General features: G+C 35.0%; 3 protein-coding genes and 1 long non-coding RNA gene across 4 annotated transcripts; 3 read left to right on the top strand and 1 right to left on the bottom strand.

The window, feature by feature from the left end:
• Positions 1 to 2,207: 2,207 nt before the first annotated feature.
• LOC141641820 (uncharacterized) lies at positions 2,208 to 5,997 on the bottom strand. The gene is made up of 3 exons (XM_074450466.1): positions 5,880 to 5,997; positions 5,148 to 5,355; positions 2,208 to 4,233 (listed from the first exon to the last, which is right to left on the bottom strand). The coding sequence occupies exons 1-3, from the start codon at positions 5,995 to 5,997 to the stop codon at positions 2,208 to 2,210; spliced, it is 2,352 nt and encodes a 783-aa protein (XP_074306567.1).
• A 6,291-nt stretch (positions 5,998 to 12,288) lies between these two features.
• On the top strand, positions 12,289 to 17,070 carry LOC141641819 (3-hydroxyisobutyryl-CoA hydrolase-like protein 1, mitochondrial). The gene is made up of 6 exons (XM_074450465.1): positions 12,289 to 12,407; positions 15,872 to 15,932; positions 16,132 to 16,230; positions 16,361 to 16,462; positions 16,776 to 16,817; positions 17,047 to 17,070. The coding sequence occupies exons 2-6, from the start codon at positions 15,873 to 15,875 to the stop codon at positions 17,068 to 17,070; spliced, it is 327 nt and encodes a 108-aa protein (XP_074306566.1). The 5' UTR covers positions 12,289 to 12,407; position 15,872.
• Positions 17,071 to 17,693: 623 nt separating this feature from the next.
• LOC141631943 (uncharacterized) lies at positions 17,694 to 18,130 on the top strand. Its single transcript, XR_012537733.1, has 2 exons — positions 17,694 to 17,780; positions 18,030 to 18,130. It is a non-coding gene; the product is annotated as an uncharacterized LOC141631943 (long non-coding RNA).
• Positions 18,131 to 20,881: 2,751 nt separating this feature from the next.
• LOC141641817 (uncharacterized) lies at positions 20,882 to 21,655 on the top strand. The gene has a single exon (XM_074450464.1). It carries the CDS (start codon positions 20,882 to 20,884, stop codon positions 21,653 to 21,655), a length of 774 nt encoding a protein of 257 aa, XP_074306565.1.
• Positions 21,656 to 25,232: the final 3,577 nt, after the last annotated feature.

Here is a 25,232-nt window from a genome sequence, read left to right as displayed (position 1 = left end):
AATATGAAACTATCATGTGTATATGAAAAACTCTGTATGGTCCGAGTATCAACCTGCTGCTATGAATGGATTCGTGACAGGAAACCTCAGGTTGAGTGGTATAGGTCTATTAGGTGTCCTATGGCGCAACCCAAGCACTCTTTTATTTCTTGGTTGGTCTCTCATCAGGCCCTGATGCTGAAAGATAAGCTGATGCAGCTCCAGGTTGATGTTGCTGCAGATGATCTGTGCTGCGTGTTTTGCAATTGATTTGCCATTTCAGTGAGTCTGTTTTGCAATTTGATGGAGACTTGCCATTTCAGTGAGTCTGTTTTGCAATTGATTTGTTTGTTGGCTAGGGATTGATCTACTGCACACTAACATTCTGAATGTTATGGCTTATAAGTTATGATCATGCTAAATTGCTAAGTACTATTTTTACTGTGGAAGTGTGAAAAATCAGTAGGGTTTATATTCTTCTAATTCGCTCAAAATAGATATAGGCATATAGCTATCCAACTATCCATCCATGTCAGACTTGAGAAGTTCGCACATTGATCAGTTTCTTGTGGACATGAATTGTTCAGGGTCTGGACCTGAAAGTTGTCAGCCTGCAGAAGATGGAGCAGACTCAGGAAGAGTTAGTCGGCCTGTGGCTATAGCTCTGACTATTCAAAGGATGCTTCAGAATAGATTTATTGAATGTAAACCTCGAGTTATCAGTACTAAGGATAGCCTATGGTTGTGTAGGATGCAATTTCTTTAAATATGAGCTTGAAAATTTGTAATGTGGAAAATACATGTTGACATGTAATTGCGGTTTTATAATGAAAAGCTTACATTTTAGCGAAAAAAAAAATGCCTTATAGTAATAAACTGGCCCTGGATACAGTGAAGACAAAGATTACTAGTGTCTGGTTCAGGCTATTTATTATGTTGTTCAGGCAATTTATTGATGACATGAATATCTAATCTTTTAAAAAGAAAAACAACTATTTCGGGTTATCAAACCATATTCCCTCGTCATGATCTTCACGCAAATAAGTTTCATCACGTATTACTTGCAGATTTTGGTAGTTTGTAGAAATAGGAGAAGGTTCATCAAGTTGGTCGTATTCTTCTTCATCAACAACACCATCCACCCCGAGAATGCGCCTTTTACCATAAAGGACAATTGAACGTTTATTGTCCAAAGGATCTTCCATAAAGAAAACTTGTTTCGCTTGAGATGCAAGTATAAAAGGATCATCAATATGGCTAATAACATTGAAGTCAACCAAAATGAATCCCATGTCATCAACCTGGACGCCTTTCTCACTGTCAGCCCATTTACATCGAAATAAGGGCACAGAAAAATCCACATAATCAAGCTCCCATATATCAAAAATTACCCCGTAATACGATCGTGTTATATCCACTGGTTGCTTACCCCTTCCAACATATTCTACCGATGATGCAACAACTGTAACTCCGCTATTCTGCATTGTACTTTTCTGATCTTGACGACTCGTGTAAAAGCAGAACCCATTGATATCATATCCTTCATAAGAAGAAATGTTAGCCTTTGGTCCATTTGCTAACCATCTCAAATTGTCACTAATCTTGGGTGTTTTCTTTGATAACTCCGTCGTTACCTTTTCTTTAAACCACTGTGCAAAACATCGATTCTGTTCACTTATTAACCAAGCTTCACGTTTATTTGGATATTGACTTTTCAATATGGCAAAGTGATTCTCTAAATATGGATGAACCTCCGTCATGTGTTGCAAAACATACATATGGGCCTTGTCAAATAAAGCACGATCAACGGTAATGACATTTTTTCCTAAAGTACCCTTCCCTTCAAGCCTTCCTTCATGTCGAGATGTAGGAAGTCCAAGAGGTTGCACATTATTCAAATAATCTTGGCAAAATCCAAGTGTCTCAAAAGCAACCGTTCCTTCAATAATACTGCCTTCAGGACGATATCGATTCTTCATTCGTCTCTTATAGGTTCCCATCTCTCGCTCCATCGGCCACATGCTTCTCTGAAATACCGGTCCACAAAGTTTTATCTCTCTCACCAGGTGAACAATTAAGTGAACCATAATGTCAAAGAAACTAATTGGAAAGTACATTTCAAGCTCACAAAGTATCACAACAACATCGGCTTGTAAATCATCCAAAGAATATGGATCAATGTCTTTCGCGTTTATTGCATTAAAGAATTTACAAAGCTTTGTGATGACTTATCTGACATGCTTAGGCAAAACAGATCGGATAGCTATAGGCAATAGTTGGGTTAACAAAACATGGCAATCATGAGATTTCAATCCCACTAACTTCAAATCCTTCATTGAAACAAGGCTACTTATGTTGGAGGAATATCCATGCGGCACCTTCACTCCCTTTAAAGATTCACACATCACCTTCTTCTCATTTCTGGACAAAGTCGTGCAAATAGGGGGTAAGTAGGTACGCTTCCCCTTCTGAATTGGATTTACTTCGAAACGACCCCTAGCAACCATGTCATGTCTCGCTTTGACACCATCTTTAGTTTTATTAGGCATATTCAACAAAGTGCCAATAATACTATCAAACACGTTCTTTTCTACATGCATGACGTCAATACAATGCCTAACCGACAAATGCTCCCAATAAGGTAGGTCCCAAAATATAGACTTCTTTGTGTGATATACACCGTTTGGTGGAGGTTTGTACGGTTTTCCAAACTCTGTACGGATGTTTTTAACCCGTGCGTGATACTCTTTTCCACTTAGAACTAAAGGGGCTGACCGGTGTTCAGTTTTACCATAGAATGCCTTCTTCCTCTTACGATATCCATGGCCCGGGTCAAGCCCTCGACGATGACACATGTACACATGTTTCCCGAGTGTGCTCCAACCATTCGACTCGGTGTCATCACCACATACAGGACACCCCTTATCGGTCTTCAGCCTATAACCCGAGAGGTTACCATAAGCAGGGAAGTCATTGATAGTGCAGTACAATATAGCACGCATTTGAAATTTTGAACCGCTGGCTGCATCAAACACCTCCACTCCAACATTCCACAACATTTTCAAATCCTCTATCAGTGGCTCTAGATACACGTCAATATCATTACCCGGTTGTTTAGGACCTGATATTAACATGGTCAATAAAATGTATTTGCTCTTTGTAGTAAGCCAAGGAGGGATATTGTAAATTATCAACATTATTGGCCAAGTACTATGTTGGGTACTTAGAGTTCCGAAAGGATTAATTCCGTCAGTGCAAAGCCCTAATCTTAAATTTCTAGGTTCACTACCAAATTCCGGGAAATCTCTATCGATTGTCCTCCACTGAGGAGCATCGGCGACATGTCGTAACTTGCCATCTTTCTTCCTCCCTTTGTCATGCCATAACATATACTCTGCATCTTTCGGATTTGCAAACAAACGGTTAAACCATGGTATTATTGATAAATACCATAAGGTCTTTGCCGGACCCCCTTTTTTACGACCTTCTTTAAGCTTATACCTTGACTTCTTGCATCGTGGGCACTCATCTAAGTCGCTGTAGTCTTTACGGTACAAAATGCAGTCACTCGGGCACGCATGGATTTTTTGGTAATTCGTAGCGAGGGGACACAGCACTTTCTTACATCGATAAGTGTTAGTGGGAAGGTCATTACCTTTCGGCAACATATCGGACAAGAGTCTCAATAAAGCAGTAAAACTTTTATCGCTCCACCCGTTCCCAGCTTTTAAGGTGTACAACTTCAACACCGCTGATAGACGGGTAAATTTAGAGCAACCCGGAAATAACGGCTTTTTTGAATCAGCAACCAGCATTTGAAAAATTTCCGGACAATCAACAAAATCTTTTTCAAGATCATCCATCATCTGATCGACATTATCACACTCCTTATCATCACTATGCTCATTAACCTCATTGTTATTACAATCCTCTCCAATTACCTCATAATCAACCATAATATTATCAACTTGTTTCTCAACATTTACGGCGTTAGGACAATTAGGAATATCATTCTCTTTCTCTCCGTGCCATATCCACACAGTATAATTTGGTTTAAACCCCTTTAATATCAAATGTTCTCGCATTTCACTTCCAGAATTCACCTTCTTTCGATTCTTACATGCGCTACACGGGCACATGAGTTGTGCATCATCCCCTTGTTGTCTTTGATGTTCAACTGCTTGAGTAATAAATTCATGGAGCCTTTCAAGATACTCAAAATCACGCTTTCCATACATCCAACTTCGATCCATGCTATAATTAATTCAAACATATATATCGTGAAATTAGTAACAATTATTTAATAGTGTAGGAGTTTCTTTATATTAATTCAAAAACTAGGGTTTCTTAATTTCTGGGCAAATTTCAATCTTTCTTTTTCTGTCAACTTGGATCTTATATGTGTTTATTGGGTTAAGTAGACTAGAAGTTTAGTCATTATACACTTTGATTGTGTCAATTTTGATGTTTAAGTCCCTTTAAGATGGCTTTCAATTCGAGCTATTGAGATTGTGCTACGTAGATATCCGACAATATTTTTTATGTTCCTGGACACCCCTTAAACTAAAAGAATAAGAGATCTCCCAAATTTTCCCGCCTAAATGAATTTGGCTATAATTGGGATTTCATTGTATCATATCTATAGTTGAGCTTTTATTATAACATATCTGTAATTGGATCTTCATTATATTATTTTTACAACTAGATTATACTAAACATTCCCTACAATTTCCATATACTTTTTCGACATGGAAACTGCCTGCAGACGAATACAATTACTCCGGGGTTGAGCTACCAGTATTAGACATTGATCTAGTCACCAAACTTCAAAGTTCTCGAACTAACCTGCTCCTAATCGTAAACCAGGTTACCAAACACGACCTTAAACGTTCCACTCCATTCTAGCAATTAGACACTAAACATTATGTACAACTGTGTAATAGCAAACATGTGCTTGGTACAAAGACAAGCTTGGTTAATGTATATTAGTAGTCAGTACTGTTAACTTGTGTAAATCTTATTCTCCCAGGGATAACCATCTTGTATGAAGGTATTGTTTTTATTAGTGTCTAGTTTCGGAATTTCCCTCATTACAAAGATTTCTATTTTTTCATAAACAAGTTCTTATATCGCAAAAAAAAAAACAAATAAACATACTATTAACACACGTGAAAGAAACTTTAGCAACGTTCACAAATTGATGCAATGCAGGAACAGGCAAAACAGCACAGAACAGAAAGCAGAATTTGACCATATCCTGAACCTCAGACTGGTTTGAGAGAAAATTGAAATGGCACAGTAGACAATAAGTGAAATGGTATAAAAAGAAACAGAATCTAACATATAGTTCAACACCATGCATGAGGCCTTCTTGAACTGAATTACCAAACAAAAACGAACTGAACTAAAATGAAATTAACTTCACTTAAACTTCTCTGAAATTAAGTCCAAAAGAATAGAGGCTGATTCAACTAGTATAGTTAGTATGGTCAATGAGTGGTGTACTCATGACCTGGGGTTCAAAACCCATCACTGTCAAAACAGCTGGTGTTGCTCTCTTTTCGTGTAAAGAATAAAGCCCCACAGTTCAGAATAATATTTCTATGAACCCATTTTTCTCTGTTATAAGGATTTCAGGATTTCCTGAAAGAGTAATTAAATATGGTTAACATTTAAATGTTCCAGAAAATATACTGAATACAGTTGCATAATAACTCAATAACCATGAGTCCATGACGAAATGGTCTATAAATCAAAAACATCTGAAACTTTCCCACGACTAACATAGTTAGAGCTTTAAAGCATGATCACTGAAATAAGGGTTTGATCGGAGGTGTCGCAATCGGTATAAAGTTAATTTACTCATTCCGTAACCAGAAACAGTACATAGTTACACTAACAGTTATCATCAGACATAACTGCATTATGCAAAGCTATAGATTTATGACTCATTCCAAATCTGTATGTGGCATTGCAGTGAAGATGGTTGCAATGTGAAAGGGTATTTCGCGTGGTCATTACTGGATAATTGGGAATGGTCAGCATGATATACTTCAAGGTTTGGTCTGTACTTTGTGGATTACAGAGACAATCTCAAGAGGTACCCAAAGAGCTCTGCACTTTGGTTCCAGAACTTCCTTAACTTCACTGTGTAATTTTATAATTGTAGCTTTGATCCTTTAAAGCTAATATTTAGTTTGTAATAGTTACTGTGCTTAATGAGATTTCTTACATTTAACAAAAAAAAAAAAAGAAGCACAACTCTATTCTTACCAGTCAGACAACTATGGTACAAAGAGGCAATGCAAACACATAGACCAAACGCCCGATCTAGAGACTCGCATAGAGCTTATTAAGACTCTTAACAGTGTATCAGCAGGGAAGGTAAATATGTTCGCTTAGGGATAGATATATGTTCATACTCATAGTTCCAAATGTTTCCAGACAGTCTTGGGAGTATGGTTTATACCGTCTTTGTATTTTGTGCAGATATATGTTGAAATAGAAAGGGCATAGCCTACCCTAAATCAGGACAATAACATATGATCGCAAATTCCCAACCTAGACAAAGTAACTAAAGCATACCTACACACCCAAATTGGTTTCAATCAAATACCAAATCATCTCATAACAGTGCCATGAATCAGAAATTCTTGTTTAAGAAGCGCATATCCTTTTTTAAACTTAAAATGGTCTGAATATGATAGATGACACAAAAGCATAATCCCTAGCGAATAGCAAAAAACTAGTCCCATCAGCTATCTAAGTGGCGTGTTATTTCACCCGTTTTATCCTAAGACGGATATGCCATCTTAAAATACACCAACTGGCCATGGATATATCACATTTACTATATATGCAATTTCAAGTATGAAACCTACAAAGTAAACAACAATTCACCAGCCAAATGTGTTAATCTCTTCACTCAAATACAAAGTCGTCTCATATCCCATTAATATAACCAAAGTGCCGTTCATACCTAATAGCTATATACTGCTTCGACAACAGGATTGCAGGAGGATGTGAGACGGAAAATACCGTTGCCCTAAACCTGTACTATATTCTGTATTAATGAAACCAACTAGAACAGAGGATTCACTGCTACTTATCGGCCTCTATTTCAACTCTAAAACGTAATGAAACCCATCCTAGATTCATACCCTTCGAACCCTTTAACAACCTCTATCAACACAGTATAACTCGACACAAAATAAGCCCCAAAAACGGCTCATACCAAAACGAACAGGGGCAGCAAATTCAATAATTCAATAATTCACAATTCATAATTCAATAATTCATAATTCATAATTCAATAATTCAAAATTCAGTAACACAACAATACAATAACGATTAATTTGATGATAGTGATAAAGATTTAAATGAAGAAACTGTAATTAGTAGAATAGAGAGGAGTTCGAAAACGGTACCTTGTTGTTGCGGATAGCGTTGGCTTTGTATCGTTGCTTGTGCGGTGTAGCAGGTATTCGATTGCTGGAGTTAAATTGCAAGGGGATGTGAAGTTTTGGCGTTTGAATTGAAGAAGACGAAGCAGCTTTGCAGAATATGCTATGGTGAAGGGCCTGAAGGGTTTTGGCGGTCAATGATGAATACGTGTGTTTATGCTGAAGGTTTTGGGCCTTTTTGGCGGTTTGTATTTTTATTTTTATAATTTTTCTATTAACGTCGGTTTTAGTTAGAACCGACATAAAAACATATCATGGCGGTTTTTTACTTCAAAAAATTATAACTTTGTATTAACTTTTAGCGTCATTCTTAACGTCGGTTGTTAATAGAACCGCCACTATTAAACTATGGTGGCGTTTCCTATTTAGAACCGCCATAAAAAGCTTATGTTATCACGGCGGTTCTTACTTAAACCGCCATTTATTGGGCTTTTCACGTCGTTTCTATTAGAACCGCCACGATAACTGTGTCGTGATAGGGCGTTTTTCTACTAGTGTCCTTAATCTGCAAACTAAACCTTCATCAGCAGAATATCCTTCAGGTACTTTCATGTAGACCTCCTCATCCAAATGCCCATGTAAGAAGGCGTTATTAACATCTAATTGATATAATGGCCAATCTTGCATTGCTGCAACAGCTAAAAGTGTTCTGACTGTAGTTAGCTTTGCAACAGGAGAGAAAGTATGTGTGAAGTCCTTGTCTTTGACTTGGTTAAAGCCCTTGGCAACTAACCTGGCTTTAAACCTTTCAACTGTACCATCTTGCTTATACTTGATCCTATAAACCCACTTGCATCCAATTGGCTTTTTATCTCTTGGTAACTTAACTAAATCCCATGTCTGGTTACTCTCCAAGGCTTGTAACTCAGCATCCATAGCCTTGACCCATCTTGGATCCTTTTGTGCCTCAGAGTATTTATATGGTTCTTGTTCCTTGAATACTATTGCTAAAGAAGCAACATATGCAGGATCAAACTCATGTAACTGATCCAAGACAGTAGCATGTAATGCTGCTGACTGTCCAGGAAGCTTGTGATTACAAACAAATCCCTTTAGTCTGGAACTTATCTGCCTTGGACGAGCAGATCTTCTGAGCAGATCTTCTTGTGCTAATATACCATCTTCAGAACCAGCAGAACCAGAACCAGTGTTGTCTGGTATGCCAGCAGTAAAACAAGGTCCCTCTGGACTCTCAACTTCTTCATTTTCAATGGGATGCTCAATGTGTTCATTCCCAATAGGACTGGCTTCCTCATTATTATTATGAGTAGACCCTCCATTAGTGCCAACAGTAGGGACAATGATATGTGATGAAGTGACTGGATTGACCAGTCCACTTGGGGTGATAATTAAATCCTCAGTTGTGGAAGAAGTGAAATAGAACTCCTGCTCCTTAAAAATAACATCCCTACTAACAAATACTTTGTGCAACAATACATCATAAAGCCTGTATCCCTTTTGATTATGGGGATAGCCTATAAACAAACACTTTCTTGCCTTGTTTCCAAACTTATCAGAAAAGGTAGGGGGCATGGTAGCATAACATACACAACCAAAAACTCTTAGATGATCATATGTTGGTTTTTGGTCAAATAAAAGCTCAAATGGGGTGTTATTGTTAATGACAGAAGAAGGCATGAGATTTATCAAATAAGTTGCAGTTAGTAAACAGTCTCCCCAAAACTTAATAGGCATATTAGCTTGAATTTTAAGTGCTCTAGCAGTCTCAAGAAGATGTCTATGCTTTCTTTTCACTCTTCCATTTTGTTGAGGTGTTCCAACAATGCTAGTTTGGTGTAAAATGCCTTTAGATTTGAACATAGTGGAACAATACTTTTGTAAAAACTCAGTCCCATTATCTGAACGTACTGTTCTTATTATTTTATTAAATTGTGTGTGAACATAAGCAAAGAAATCTCTAAGTAAACCAGGGACTTGATCCTTATTTTGAAACAAAATTGTCCATGTGTTCCTTGAGTAATCATCAAGAATAGTTAGAAAATACTTTGCACCAGTCATTGATGGGACTTTATAAGGCCCCCAAACATCTATGTGTATAAGATCAAAACAAGAAGCAGCTCTTTTAGAACATAGCTGAAATGGCAACCTATGATGCTTTGCTAAAACACAAGTTTCACAAGAGTAATCAGAATTTATTCCAGCTTGAATATCAGGTACATACTTAAAACGTTTTACAGACATGTGACCCATCCTATTGTGAAACAAACTAAAACTTTTATGTCTTACAGAAGCATTTGATAAGGCTAAACTATTTATTACAGAAGGAAACTTTGAAACAACAGCTTGTTTAACAAGATTAACAATTTTGGTATGAAAACTAGAGCTGGCACCAAATTGAATCCTATATAGATCACCAACTCTTCTGCCCTTAGCAATGATATTTTTATTTGAATGGTCCTGAAAGAGACAATCATTTTCATTGAATATAACATCCAAAGAATTATGGTCAATCAATTTGCTAACATACATTAAGTTTTGCTTGAAATCAGGCAAAAAGAACACATTGTGCAAACTTAACAATTCATTTAATTTGACAGTGCCAGATTTGTGTACTAATTTAATTGACCCATTTGGCAGGCCTACCTTAATTGGAACAACAAAAACTTTTATGTCAGTCAAAATATCTAAGTTATATGTCATGTGATCGGATGCACCTGTGTCAACAATCCAATCAACAGTAGATAATGATGTGTTTGCAGCATTTACAGAGGAAGGAGAAATGATACCTGCAAACTGAGATGAGGATAGACCAGATTGAGAAGAAGAAACTTCAGGCTGTTGCTGTCCAGACATTCTCTGCATTACTTGGCTAATTACATTAGAGATGATGCCATCAAGAACATCAGAAGAAACCATAGAACTGTCAGCACTTGTTGCAGCAGCAGCATTAGCTAACACAGAATTGTCAAGTGGTGAATCATGAGAACCAGTGTCTGCAGCATTAGCAGTCCTCTGATATGGACCTCCAGCAGCATGACCAGCTTTCTGAGTAGCAGCCTTAGACTTCCCCTTATTCTTATCACCAGGAAAACCCTTAATAACAAAACAATTAGCAGGGTTATGACCATACTTATTGCAGTGAGGACATTTGTTCAACCCAAAGCAGGTTTCTCTTGTATGCCCCTTCTTCTCACAGTGATCACAATATTTCACAGCAGCTTCAGAAGGATTTGACTGAGATTGATTCTTCTTATCAGGATATTTGTAGGTGGCATAAGCATTAACTTCAGTTAAACTGCTAATGACATCCGTGATTTGTTTTTGCCTCTCTATTTTCTGAAGCAAACCCAAGGCCCTGTTAATGGAAGGCAAAGGCTCCATTGATAGAATCTGAGACCTAATTGTATCATAACCTCCATTCAATCCCATCAAGAATTGGATCAGTTTAGCTGTATTCTCTCTCTCGATGAATTTCTTGACCAAAGAACAAGAACACTGATCAATCTTACCACAAGTGCAGGAAGGAATGAGATTCAAGCCATCTAAAGTTTCCCATAAATTTTTCATTTTGCCATAGTAATCTACCAAAGAAGAATTATCTTGAACAACAGCATCTAATTCCTTTTTCAGTTGGTAAATCTCTAAAGCACTCGCCTGCCCGTATCTCTCCAATAATTCTGACCAAAGTTCTTGAGCAGAATTCACATACTTCATATTATCCTTGATAGACTTAACCAAAGAACTCAAAATCTAACTTTTCACCATGAAATCACATCTAATCCATTGATTGTGTTTCTTATCAGTTTTAGCTGGTTTTGGAAAAGACCCATCAACAAAACAGTCCTTGTTTTTAGAAACCAAAGCCATAAAGGCATCCCTCCTCCAACCCAAAAAGTCGTGTCCATCAAACAAAGAAGTAACCAAGCTAGAGGTGGGTTGTTTTGATTGTGCTAAAAACAATGGATCATCATAATACTCGTAAGAGGATGGGGTGGGATTAACAGTTTCAGAAGCAGGCATATTGTAATTCTTCAATAGAACGTAAATCAGATGAATATTGTAGCGGAAGCGTAAAGAATTTGAACAAAAGAGAAATGAAATACAATCGAGGATACCTACGAAGCTTGAGAGAAGGAATGATCACCCAAGAACAGATGAATATCCCCAATCGAAAAAGAAACCCAGAAAAAAATATTACCACTGATACCATGTAAAATCTTGTAATTGTATGAAGGTGAATATGTAATTGTATGATTAAGAATATGAATGTGTAACAATATTAACTGAATGATACTGATTTGTATATTATAATTGTGTGATCAATACAATGAGCTCTCTTAGTATATATAGGGAGAGCTATAACAGAATTTGAGCTAACTAATTCTTAACAACCATAGTTTGAGTAACTACGGTTAGTTGGAGGAGTTAGTTAATTCTAACTAACTGTATTATATCTAATAATTACTAACAACTTCTTAACATGCATAATAATTTTTGATATTTAACATGTTGTTCTGTTTTGGTATGGTAAAATTTCAGGGGAATATTTGGCCTTAACTGGAGACCGTCTCAATGGAACAGAATTACTTGTCTGCGGACTAGTAACTCACTTTGTTCATGCAAATGTTAGATTCTTCTTCTTTTCTTTTTGCTATATGCTTAATATGTTCTATTGAATTGTTTATGTTTTCAGAAATTTTCCTCACATCGTATGGAGAAGTGGAGAACGTAAAAAATTCGATGGGACACTGGAAGTACTTTATTTTTGAAGTTGGTTTTCATGAACTCATTCGACTAAATTCTTATGACCGTCTTACCTAATTTTTTTTCTTTCCGAGATCCGTCCCCAATTTACTAAATGGTATGATTTTCCTTTCACAAAATTCCCTTAATTGAGGAGAAGCTTGCACAACTAGAGACTAATGATGAATCAGTTGTACGCCGTCTCCTTGACAATTACAGTGACGATCCAGCACACCTTCACGCGAAAAGTATCCTCAATAGGTATACAAATACACGCAACATTGCAGACGATAAAACAGATTTTGATTTGGAAACATTGCAGACGAGAAAATAGGATGGAAATTATGAGATTGAATATAATAACACGGTAATATAAACAATAATAATATGATATTAGTGGGGAATAGATGCATTGTATTTATCGTAAAATGTGGGTCTTTGTAAAAGATACAAAAAAAATCTAATCATGAGTAACTCTTCTTCTCCTCTATTAACAAGCTAGTAAATTAATGGGATTTAGGCATTTAATAGAGAGTATTTTTAATGTATATGTTGAACGAATGACGTTGCTCATTGCTCTGATGATTCATGATTTATGCTAACTCGTAATTCAGTAATGATTTGCATTCTCAATTCATCATACTCAAATTAAATAGTCTAATTACATGTATATAGACATAAGTTGTTTATATATAAATCAATTATTAATACTTATACATGGGTTATGTATTATGTAATTTCAAGATATTGGTGCTCCGGAGATTGAAGATTTTCTTAACCGCCAATTTACCAAAGGCGGTCAAGTTTTTCCCCTTCAATAGGTAAAAGAAAAATAGTCTAACAAAGTGAATGAAGTAAGACTAATATAGTAATTGAATACATTGAATACGTGTCTCTCGATTTCAAATTTAATTATCATTTGATGGTTTTTTTTTCTCTTGTTAGATTATCCGTCGATGTTGTGTCGATACTATCACTACAACTAAAAGTCCAAGAATAACTAATAGGTTAAAAACCTTAGTATAATTATTGGAACAAAAATAGATAGGCTAATATCAATTAAAATGATCAACGGCATAAAAATACATCCTCAATATGGTGATTACTCCATTCATAAGCTTCAGATTTGATCATCCATATGAACACATCCTCCAACATTAAATATCGTGTTAACTGGTATTGAACTAATATCTGAAATAAAAAAAAAATTGATAATTCTTAAATTGTGTTCTGTACTCACCGATTGTCATGTATTAATAATTAAAATAGGAAAATCTCCCAAAAAAAAAAATTCCAAGAAAAAAATGAGAAACACCATGCGACCTCTTAAAAAATCCACATACTTGTCGATTGTCATTTGCACGTATTGATCTCCAAGTATGTCATGCTCCTGAAAATTCAATCAATTGTACAAATTAGTATTATGCCAAAATCATTTGTACACGAAATACAAAATTGCATAAGATATACCAAGTATATGTAAAATATTATCAAATGAGTTTGTATTAATAATTAAAATAGAAAAATCTCCCAAAAAAAGAAATTCCAAGAAAAAAAATGAGAAACACTATGCTACCTCTTAAAAAATCCACATACTTGTCGATTGTCATTTGCACGTATTGATCTTCAAGTACGTCATGCTTCTGAAAATTCAATCAATTGTACAAATTAGTATTATGTCAAAATCAATTGTACACGAAATACAAAATTGCATAAGATATACCGAGTATATTTAAAATATTATCAAATGATTTTGACCAATATAGTAAAATTTTATAATGGAAAAGAGAACATGAGAAAAACGAATAAGCTGTAGGCTAATAAAAATGCATGTCTATTGTTATACTCATGGAATAAACATTATCATCTCAAGAAAAAAAAGTAGTAATTAAGAAGTCATAATATCATCAAATGATTTAAGGTAAACTAAAAGTATGAATCATTATAAAGAAACTTGAGAAATGAGTTATGGAGAAAGAATATGAAAAGTATGGTTAAATCCTTGAGGTGAATTGAATAAAGTATTAAAGTGGAAGAAGATAAAAAGTTTATTGTCTTCTTTAATTTTTTCTAATATTGTAATTGTAAGAATAAATATTAGAGGACATTAAAGAAAATAATGATGATATGATGCAATGGAGATCCACTGTCCCATTTCGTGTCTCATCTTGTGTCCCATCACTTCTGATGATGACACATAAACACCTTGTTATTTATTATTGCCATTTTTATCCTTTGAAGTATGATGTGTCAAGATCTCAAGGTAATGGGACACAAGATGGGACATAAAAATGGGACAGGTGATCTTAACTCGATATGATGAGACTTGTAATATGGCTTCTTGAAATCATGTGGTTATATCACATGTCATTTAAAAGTGTACTAAATGTTAGGTTTTTTTATACTATTTATTATATTGATTTTAAAGAAATAAATAAATATATACTTTTATTTTATGAGTTGTGTTAATATGAAAAAATTTAATCGATTCGCTAACATCTATGTTCTCTTCCAAAATTTCAATTAAACTGCGAAATATAATTGTAAATTATGAAACTTTTATGTGAATTTTGGTAAGTTACATCTTTTTTTTGGTTTTTTTTAGCTCATCAAATCTTTAATATATACATTTAGTTTAAGAATATTAATTATGTCTTTTGATTTTCTTTATTTGTATGTTATACAATATGTAATGATATTTTTGTAAGGACTTTTAGTAATCATTCAATTTTTTTAAGAATCATATCAAATAACTAATAAACAATAATTAAACAGTCAATAAAAATTAATGGAAATTATGGGGTATAAAATATTAAATGCTAATGCCATGTGAAATTAAATTAAATGATTTAATCTAACCTTTTAACTATATTGTATAGATTTACTTAAATATTTACATAATTTGTTTGTAAATTACTTAAATTAAATAAATATTTTCTTTTCCATATATTTTATATTTTCAAAAACCTTATCCTTTACGTGAAATAATTTCATGAACTAAATACGGTATTTCTACCCTTTTAAAATTATATTATTAGTGTTTAATTTCACTTAAGTATTTACAGAATTTGTTTGTAAATTACTTAAATTAAATACATATTTTCTTTTCCATATATTTTACATTTTCCTAATAAAATATTTTATATGATCTTTAATACTCATTTGTCGATTAATTAGTTCCGTAAAACATCTTCTATATACAATAAAGTTATAGTAACAATAATAGTGAATTAATGCCTTTTAAAAATTAGTGAATTAGTGACAATACAATTTTTTTTGTTTTCAACTTCATTTATTCTTCTTCGTTCTTAATTTCTTATGTATTCAATTTTTTTTTTATTCCGAATACATATAATACTACTCCATATGAAATATCTTGAAATTATTAACTTATAGTTAATGCGTATTTTTTTATTGTAGTTTTTTTAGTTAATTAAATTTAAATCTAATGGAATATGGATAGATTTTTTAAGTAAATAAGTGAATTAAATTAATGCAATATAATAATAAATTGGATAATCTACGTCATATTAGTTTGCCAAGTCACATTGTTATTGTGTAAGTGGCTTTTTTTCATCCAATGTGGCATTGTCTATATGACATTTTTAGGCTAGCCTTTTAATAATATTTATAGATTTTCGGTCTAATAAAATCTTGTTACATATCTATTTCTTAAAATACGAAGTAAAATTGACTATTGACTTGTGTTTTGATCACTGTAATAGGATGGAGATGATAAATGAGTGTTTCGGATGTGATACTGTTGAGGGTATAATTGATGCCTTGGTACGGATTTTTGCTTTCACTTGAAATAACTCGTAGGAATATGAGATGACAACACTAATCAGTGTACCCAATCTTGATACCACCCTCTCACATGCACTAATGATGAAATTACCATGGGCCTACATAAGAGCATGTAGGAGAGTGGTACCAAGATTGAATATAGCGATATTAACAATGTCGTCGTGAATTGATTATTTAGGAAAACAAAGCTAGTGGAGTAGACAAGGTATGGAGTAACTTAGTTGTAAAGAAGCTCAAAACAGCCTCACCTTTATGCTTAAAAGTTGCCCTAAAATCGGTTAGTATGATTTTGTTCAATTTCTCTTCAATGTTTTTTTTTTTTTTTTTTTTTTTTTTTTTTTTTTTCAAATAGGATTAAATACAAGTGAGTCTTACATTCTATGTAACACTGAACTTTGTTGATACAGATTAGACTAGGTAGATCCCAAACAATTGAGCAATGCTTGGTTCGTGAATATTGGATGACCGTCCAAGCCTTTCATGGTATCGTTTCCAAGGATTTCTATGAGGTATATATATGCTTCTTTTGTCGTGAAGATGCAACATGGTTAAAAAGGTCGATAGCACAAAATGTCAGCTAACGTAGATTTTCAACTAGTTTAGTTGCTAAAGTCATAAAAAATGGTACTCATGAGTCATGACCTGAGTTCAAATAATCTCGCCAGCATTAAAATCGTCATTGTGACTCTTTTTAGACCAAATAAAAAAATGTCAACTAATTATCCTAATATGGTCTAAGGATCATTTCTTAAAATTTACAAGTTTCAATCAAAGTTACAATTTTAAGTATATTATGTTAATAATCCAAATTGATTATTGCAGGGTGTTCGATCGCGATTAGTGGATAAAACATTTTCACCCCAGGTAATTTTATCAAGAATGATTATTCACTAGTTTTTTATTAACAAACATAATGAAGGTTATGCTGTTTGGCAATATAGACATTCGAACCCCTTTATCCCGCCGCAATCTGCGCAAACCATTGAAACACTAGGCCTCGGATGATGTTATTTTTGTACGCTGTTGTATAATGAAGGAATCAATTGTACGGTCATAACATATAGTAATTTTTATTTTGTTTTGAAAATTACAGTGGAATCCAACATCCTTAGTATAAGATATGTGAACTGTTGTATATTGAATGAATTAATGTAGAGGAGATTACAAGCTATTTATAATTACACTTAGGAGTAGAGGACTAAGTAAATAACTAACCCTAAATAAGAGGAGGAAGACTAGGGAAGTTAGCAACAGCATACAAAGGAATAGGAGCAAGAAACGTACAACAAGTATCCTATATACAAGCAAACTATGACTTAGTAATATCTTCAATACTCCCGCTCAAGATGGACGGGCGAAGCCGAAGGCCAATCTTGGATGACAATTCGAGGAAGCGAGGTTTATGCAGAGGCTTGGTTAGTGTATCAGCCAATTGATCACTGCCATTAATATGTTGCACACGAACATTACCAAGACGAACTTGTTCTTTGACAAAATGAAACGAGAGTGCTAAATGCTTCATCCGTGAGTGGAAAACTGGATTTGCGGAGTAGTGAGTGGCAGATAAATTGTCGCAATATATAACTGGAGGCTGAGAGACACGAATGTCGAGCTCGTGTAACAGGGAGATTAACCAGAGAAGTTCGGATGTGGTAGCTGACACAGCTCGAAACTCCGCTTCAGTAGATGAGAGGGAGAGGGCTCGTTGTTTCCGTGAAGACCAACTGATGAGAGGGTGAATCAATATTTCTCGCCATTGAGTCCGACTGAATTACCTCTTGAACTACTGGTCGATCTTAAGCAAACCTTGCAACCTTCATTGATTAGGTAAATAATGTTTGACCACCTTCTAATATAGTAAATGGGAAAATGAAAAAAAAAAAAAAAAAAAAAAAAACAATCTCGTTGAATAAGGTGTACGACTAATTGACTATACGTCTATACGATAACTTAATATGGCGAATATATATATCTACGAGACTGTGTTTAAATGTACATAAATTGTGACAATTATTGTCATTTGTTCATTGTTTTTAGTCTAACCTCTTGATAAAGTGCGTGTGTATTATTTTGCAGGTTTGAGAACAGTTTTGTTTCGAACAAACCATACAATCTTGTACAAGCAAGAATAAGATCGAGTATGTAGTACTACAATTCAAGAACTCTTCAGTGTTAATTAATAAAAAAAGAAATTGACAAACTTGAATTATTAGAAAAAAAAACCTGTTACATTGCATGTACAATAGGTCCCAGGTTCAAATCCCTCCTCCCCTCTATTGTAATGCAACTAAAAAAATGTAAATTGAGTTAGTCGTGTTGAATGTAATAAGAGAAGACATATACTAATAGAAGTGCCTTTAGATTTTATTGAAGAGGTTGCTGATGATGCAGGTACATAGACAACATAGTACGACTTAAAATAAAAGCATAAAAACGAACAAACTGAAACTTAAAAGACGATAAAATAAAAGAACGAAGATGACGATAATAAGGAGCATGCATCAACAACCGTCGCGTAGGAATTATCTAAAGGCTAAAGAGGATAGTGAAGACATGCTAGACCGGGACGGATGCGTCATCAGCGGTCTCCTGCATATAAACCAATCACCTGCACTTGCATTAGTATTTAATCACGATTATAATCGTCACTAGATGATTATAAATATTACAGAGTATTATACCTGACAAGGACAAAATGGTTCTGCTTGAGTCCAGTAAGTTGGTTTCAACTTGTTGAGGGTTGAAGTAGCAGCCATTTTTCACAGAAAATGTCTCGTTATTTATAGATAAATAGATCAGTTGGTCCTCATTCAGATGGACTATTTTGGTCTGAAATAATAAGACGGGATTTTGTTACTGGTTGACAACCAAATGTGACCACTCCTGGAAAACAAGTTACCATAAGCTGCAACACTCACTAAACCATTGTGCTTACATGTGACCATAAAATGGTCACAAAATCCGGTCTTATTATTTCAGACCAAAATGGTCGTCTGAAACAAGAATTTGTGTAAATCTATTTACTTGGTCTATCTCAAACAAAAAGATAAGAAAATGATCGGAACAGAGAGATTATTATAATAACAGTAATAAGTCTTTCTTTAAGACGATATTATTTGCCTTAAGCTTAAATCGGGTGAAGTATATAGACCTGTATATATAAAAATGCATAGAAAAAATCAATATGTTTGTCTTATATACTCCTTCCGGTCAATATTTATCACCCCATTTATCCATTATATGTGAGAGGTATTATATTGAATTGGGGTAATAAATGTTGAATTAAGGAATACATAAATAAATTATACTTGACCTTTCTTTAGTTTAAGACAAATAATATCGTCTTAAATAAAAATTCGTGAATATATAAATATCTAGTTGTGTTATTATGAATCGGCCTATCTGTATTTTGTCGGGTGTATTTCTTCTAGTCAGAGTACTGATCGGATATCCGATCCAAAGTGCTGGTTCGGATTAGATATTCATATTAGAAATCCTGAAGTTAGATATCCAAACCAAATGTTTCGGATATCCAATGTTGGTGTATCCAAAATAATCGGATCGGATGCGGATATCCATCAGATATCGATACTTTTGAGTTTACTTTAAAATTAAGTTTGAAACGCGATTATATTCATCGTCTTATATGATGATTTTTTTTAGTATTCTTAATCCAATGTTCTCAACATAAAATTTAAGTACCACTTACATATTTCTTTAGTATTTTTGAAACCAAATAATATATACTAAAGAAATATGTAAGTGATACATTAATTAAGTTGTTGTTTCAAATAAAATTATCGAAATTATACTAGAAAACTATAATTAACATATCAAATTCAAAACCAAAGATTTCAAATCGGATATTCAAACCAAACTTAACATCCGGATCGGATTGGAAAATTGGTTTTTTTCTCAGCCCTAATTTTTTTCACATACTTACTCTTAAATTACGTAAGCGTGAGCATACTAAGAAAAAAAAAAATTACGTAAGCGTGAGGCAATAGGAGTAATTATTGAGGAGTACGTCAGTATGTGTCGCTCGTGACTCGTCGGCTACATTTTGTGCTAACTGCAAATAATCATTTAAAACATGTCAAATAATAAGGAAAAGATAAAGTTAAAAATTTTTGGGAAAAAACAAAGAATTTGTATTACTTGATCAATTAGTCTTGCTGAAGACGGGTCGGAGCAAGTGACGGGTAATGCCACTCACAAAACGAATAGGGGGGACAAGGTGGGGGCACCTCCATGTGCTTCCCTCTCTCCTCTATTTGGGTCATTTGTGAGAGAAAATGGTATCCGTCACTCCAAAGTGACGGATACGTGCCGTCACAAATGAGATTTTGTGTTACTTGATTGAAAAACTTTCTTCCCTCTAAAAAAAACCCTAGCTTTCATGAATTAAATTTAGGGTTTTTATCGACCATTAACTGATAGTACGCCCCTTAAGCAGTTTCATTTATCAATTATTAGTATGAATTAATCAATAAAAATCTCCCTTTTAGTGAGATCCGTTTTTCCGTCTTTATTTTTGTAGTTTTTTCAGTCCTTGTCTTTCTAAGGTTTAGTATTATTATTGGAATACTAGATAGTAGATAAGAGTAGTCATCACAAGAACGGTTTGTTGATGATTTATCATACGACTCTACAATGGATATGCGTTATTCGCCAGCGATCTATGGTGCGCGTAGAAGGTAAATTTTCTCCATCAATGAATCAAACGAATGATCCTTTAAAATCTACATGAAGAGAGCGATACAAGTACGAGCCGAATTGTCATATTATGTTTTGATATACGTAGTTTTATAGAAAAATTTGTCCTTTGGTTTCTATTAGAATGGTTTTCGATTATACATTCTTTTCTAAGTGCCATTTGACGTTTTATTAATGAATGGATCTTTTCCTTCAAAAAAAAAATAATATTAATGAATGGTTCGTTGTGTTTTGCTCATGACCAACGGGCCAAGGGTGACAAGTTCGCCAGTCGTAGTCGTAAGTGTGTTTTTATGGGGTATCCCATGGGAAAGAAATGTAGGTATTTGTATGACCTCGACACAGAAGGGTTCTTTGTGTCCCGCGATGTGGTATTCTACGAAGACCAATTTCCATTCAAAAATGATGTCGCACCTCATTCGTCCTCTACTACTTCGTCTAATGAGTATGTTGTCGATTGGGAGTGTGACGATGTCCCGGATAGTCAACCCACTACCACGCGTGTTCAAGCCGAGGAGCCTGGTACGGTAGTGCATACCGGTGTAGACATCGCTCCTAATACAGCTGCTGGGGAAGGTGAGGTGTCCGGTAGTGATGGGACCGTTGTTAATAACAATGGTTGTGGTGAAACGGTGCTGGGTCGTGGACATCGTACTAAGATTCCCAACAAGAATCTCCGTGATTATGTTCTTGATAGTACTCTCCAAAACAGTCCATCCGACGCTCTACAGGTCACCGTTCCATCATCTGTCTCAGGTATGTCGTATCCCTTAGTTAATTATATTGTATGTAACAAGTTTTCTGTGGAACATCGCGCGTACTTGGCAGCTATAGCTTCGAATAAAGAACCACGTTCGTTTAAAGAAGTTGTCAAAGATGAAGGTTGGCGTAAGGCGATGGAAACAGAAATGAATGTTTTGATCGAGAATGGTACTTGGACCTTAGAGCCGCTACCTGCGAGAAAGAAAGCACTTGGTAGCAAGTAGTTGTACAAAATTAAGTACAAGTCGGATTCTACGATTGAAAGACTGAAGGCTCGGCTCGTTGTATTTGGAAACCATCAGACAGAGGGTGTTGACTATGAGGAAACATTCGCTCCGGTGGTTAAAATGAGTACAGTTCGTACTTTTCTAGCGGTTGCAGCTGCTAAAAATTGGGTCCTTCATCAAATGGCTGTACACAATGCCTTCTTGCATGGGGATCTTAGTGAAGAGGTACATATGCGTTTACCGACTGGATTTCACTCGCCAACCAGGTATGGTGTGTCGTTTACGCAAGTCTCTGTATGGCCTTAAACAAGCCCCTCGATGCTGGTTTGCTAAGTTAGAGGTTGCACTGAAAGAATATGGGTTCAAACAAAGTTACTGTGACTATTCATTATTTACATTTGTTGACAAAAATGTACAATTGAATGTCTTGATTTATGTCGATGACTTGATAGTTTCGGGTAATGACTTGTCTGCGGTTTCCAAGTTCAAAGAGTATCTTCATTCGTGTTTTCACATGAAAGATTTGGGTGTTCTAAAGTATTTCTTGAGTATAGAAGTGGCAAGGAATTCAGACGGTATTTTTCTATGTCAGCGCAAGTGTGCCCTTGATGTTATAGCTGAAGTTGGATACCTCGGAAGCAAGCGGGCCTCTACCCCGATTGAGCAGAACAATCGGCTGTCCATCTCTACGAGTCCTCTAATGGCTGAGGCGGAAGCACACCGCCGCTTGACTGGTAGGTTGGTTTACTTATCAGTTACTCGGCCCGATCTCACCTATGTTGTACATGTTCTGTCTCAATATATGCACGCCCCTAGACAAGTTCATTGGGACGCTGCACTTCGTGTCGTTCGTTATCTTAAAGGTACTCCAGACCAAGGCATTCTGCTTCGTTCAAATGCCGACCTAAGCTTGGAGGGGTGGTGCGATTCTGACTATGTTAAGTGTCCTATTACTCGACGTTCTCTCACTGGTTTGGTGGTGTTCTTAGGATCACCCGTTGTGTCCCGGAAAACAAAGAACCAACACACCGTCTCACTTTCGTCTGCTGAAGCTGAGTATCGTTCATTAGCTGTCGTCACTTGCGAGATAAAATGGTTAACTGATCTGTTGCACGATCTGGGAGTTTCACGTTCCGCTGCTGTACCCGTTCGTTGTGATAGCCAGTCTGCTTTACATATTGCCAAAAATCCTGTCTTCCATGAGCGTACTAAGCTTCTTGAGGTTGACTGTCACTTTGTACGTGATGCCATCACTGATGGACTTATAGCACCATCCTATGTTCCGACTGCTTTTCAGCTTGCTGATGTACTTACTATAAAAAAAATATTGTGACATTTCATTTCTTACCGCATTTTCAAAGGCGTTAGGTGTCACAATTTGTCTCGTTAACTTCCAAGTTGGGCATCTATAATCCGTATGCTCCAACTTGAGGGGGGTTAACGAGGCCCGTTGTAGTATGTCGTATTACTATTATTGGCATAGGGTTAGTTGCCCTAGCTATGATTATGTATCCTATATATATACGTTCGTATGATGAATAATAAAGCAAGTCATATTGTTCCGTCGTATTTCCTTTTTAATATTTTGTGCTTGATTTTTCAAAAGGTATTATGAATTTATGATTAATTGCACACATACAATTAAGCCTATATATACACGTAATTTGTACACTCTACTAGAGAAGTTGAGTGGGAATATATGATCTACTTTGGATTAAAATTAGTATACCAAGTTCACATATATATTTTACTAAGACATCGGATCATATATATCATTTTTCGTCAAATTTCGAATTTTATAGTTTACTTGTTTTCTATTTCAAATAAAAAATGGTAAAAAGGTGACATGATTCTATTTTAATGCAAAATCCTACAAATTAAAGGAAATAAGTCTAAATGTGTAACCAATGACCAATCTCATGTATAACCTTAAAAAAAATAACACGTCTGATTCAATTAGTTCGTTGAAAGTTTTCCTCTTAATTGACAAAATCATTCGAAAGACTTCGAAGCCAATTCTTGTGGTTGTATGTTGGTATTATAGGTGTTCTATAATTATATATTAAGACGGTGTAGTATTAGTGGCGGAGCCCGAATTTATATTTAATGGGACGATAAATTATAGGGGGGCGAATAATTAATTTTATAAGGTACATTCGAAAAATTTCGGAAATATTAACTAAAAATTACAAAAATCGTGTCCGCCGGGGAGGTGTCCCCCCTCCCCCCGCGCTCCACCATTGTGCAATATGACCGATCGATCGCAAAATCAAGTCTTAATTTCTCATTCATTTTATCAAGTACTCCCTCCGTCCTAGTCAATTGTTGTTTTTTAGTTTTGGCACAAAGACCATGGAAAGAGAAATGAGCTAATTATCAAATGACAAGTGAAACAAATTGAGGGTGGATGATCAAATTGTTAATCAAGTTTATTCTTAAAATAGAAAGTACAACACATAATTAAGACATTCCAATATGAAAAAGGACAACAAATGACCGGAACAGGGGAAATAGTGCCATATAGTGCTTTTTCTACTATTAACACAATTTTGTTATGCGATATAATTACTTTGTTGCTTTAGTTTATGGTATTGCTATAATAATTGCATTTAAACAAATGAGTTAAATGTCATCTGTATAAGGTTTATAATTTTATCTTTGCCAAAAAAAATACTATAGTAAAAGGGAAAATGAAAAACATTCTTGATAACATAAGTAATAATTTTACTTTATTGAATTATATGTGAATTGAAATCAATACATTATTGATAACTAAGAAACAAATGTATTTGTATGGTAGATTTCCTTGTCTAACTCTTTAGAACATCGATCAACAGCCGCTGCAATATTGTTCGTCCACAATGCAAGGGCCGCACAACTCGGGGCAATCGGCATTAGAACGACAATGATGTCTACCATTAACTTTCTGAGCAGGTGGAGAGAGGGAACAATGACATAGGCCTTTAATACATTTTGTAATCGTCCATCCTTCACCACAGTACTCTTTGCAATCGCTATCTACTTTGCAATTTCCTACCTGTGCTGTACCCGTTGTCACACCTGCTTGCGCATTCATATATATTAGAGATTATCCTAAGAGGGTTTCGGGTGACAAGTCAGGTCGAATTGGATGTAACATTGAGACATATTGATAAGTTGAATTATAGCAAACAAATTAAAATAACAAATATAAGTTTATTTTAAATACATTTCATTTTTGACTTACGATGATGTCATGCACCATCTCCTCCCTACAAATACATTTCATTTTCGACTTTTTGTACATACATATGAACTATGATGCATGAAAAGTTGAAAACAATAAAATAAAAAAACACACAAAAATAATTAGGTATCTAGAAATATAGTCAAGGTTTAACCCGACAACATAATTCAGACAATACGAGTAATATGTAAGAAAATCGACAGATTTTTATTAGAAAAAAAAAACTTCGTTACAACCAAGATTAGTTTATCATGAGACGGAAAAAAAAAACAAGATAAAATAGGTTAAGAACTAGAGGCTAACATGATGCAATAACCAAAATGATTAGAATCGAAGCGATTTTGATTG

Source organism: Silene latifolia, chromosome 2 (assembly GCF_048544455.1).
Source record: "Silene latifolia isolate original U9 population chromosome 2, ASM4854445v1, whole genome shotgun sequence".
NCBI classification, from domain to species: Eukaryota; Viridiplantae; Streptophyta; class Magnoliopsida; order Caryophyllales; family Caryophyllaceae; genus Silene; species Silene latifolia.
The sequence above is the reverse complement of the archived record's forward strand: the minus strand, read 5'-3'. Positions and strand labels throughout refer to the sequence as shown.

Coding starts and splice junctions, on each gene's coding strand:
- LOC141641819 (XM_074450465.1), top strand. CDS start 15,873: ATGGAGATGATAAATGAGTGTTTCGGATGTGATACTGTTGAGGGTATA. Junction 15,933..16,131: donor AGGGTATAATTGATGCCTTG/GTACGGATTTTT, acceptor TTGATTATTTAG/GAAAACAAAGCTAGTGGAGT. Junction 16,463..16,775: donor TTTCCAAGGATTTCTATGAG/GTATATATATGC, acceptor TGATTATTGCAG/GGTGTTCGATCGCGATTAGT.
- LOC141641817 (XM_074450464.1), top strand. CDS start 20,882: ATGAATGGTTCGTTGTGTTTTGCTCATGACCAACGGGCCAAGGGTGAC.
- LOC141641820 (XM_074450466.1), bottom strand. CDS start 5,997: ATGACCACGCGAAATACCCTTTCACATTGCAACCATCTTCACTGCAAT. Junction 5,356..5,879: donor AGTTATGTCTGATGATAACT/GTTAGTGTAACT, acceptor TTGGTAATTCAG/TTCAAGAAGGCCTCATGCAT. Junction 4,234..5,147: donor GTTGCTAAAGTTTCTTTCAC/GTGTGTTAATAG, acceptor AATTAATTATAG/CATGGATCGAAGTTGGATGT.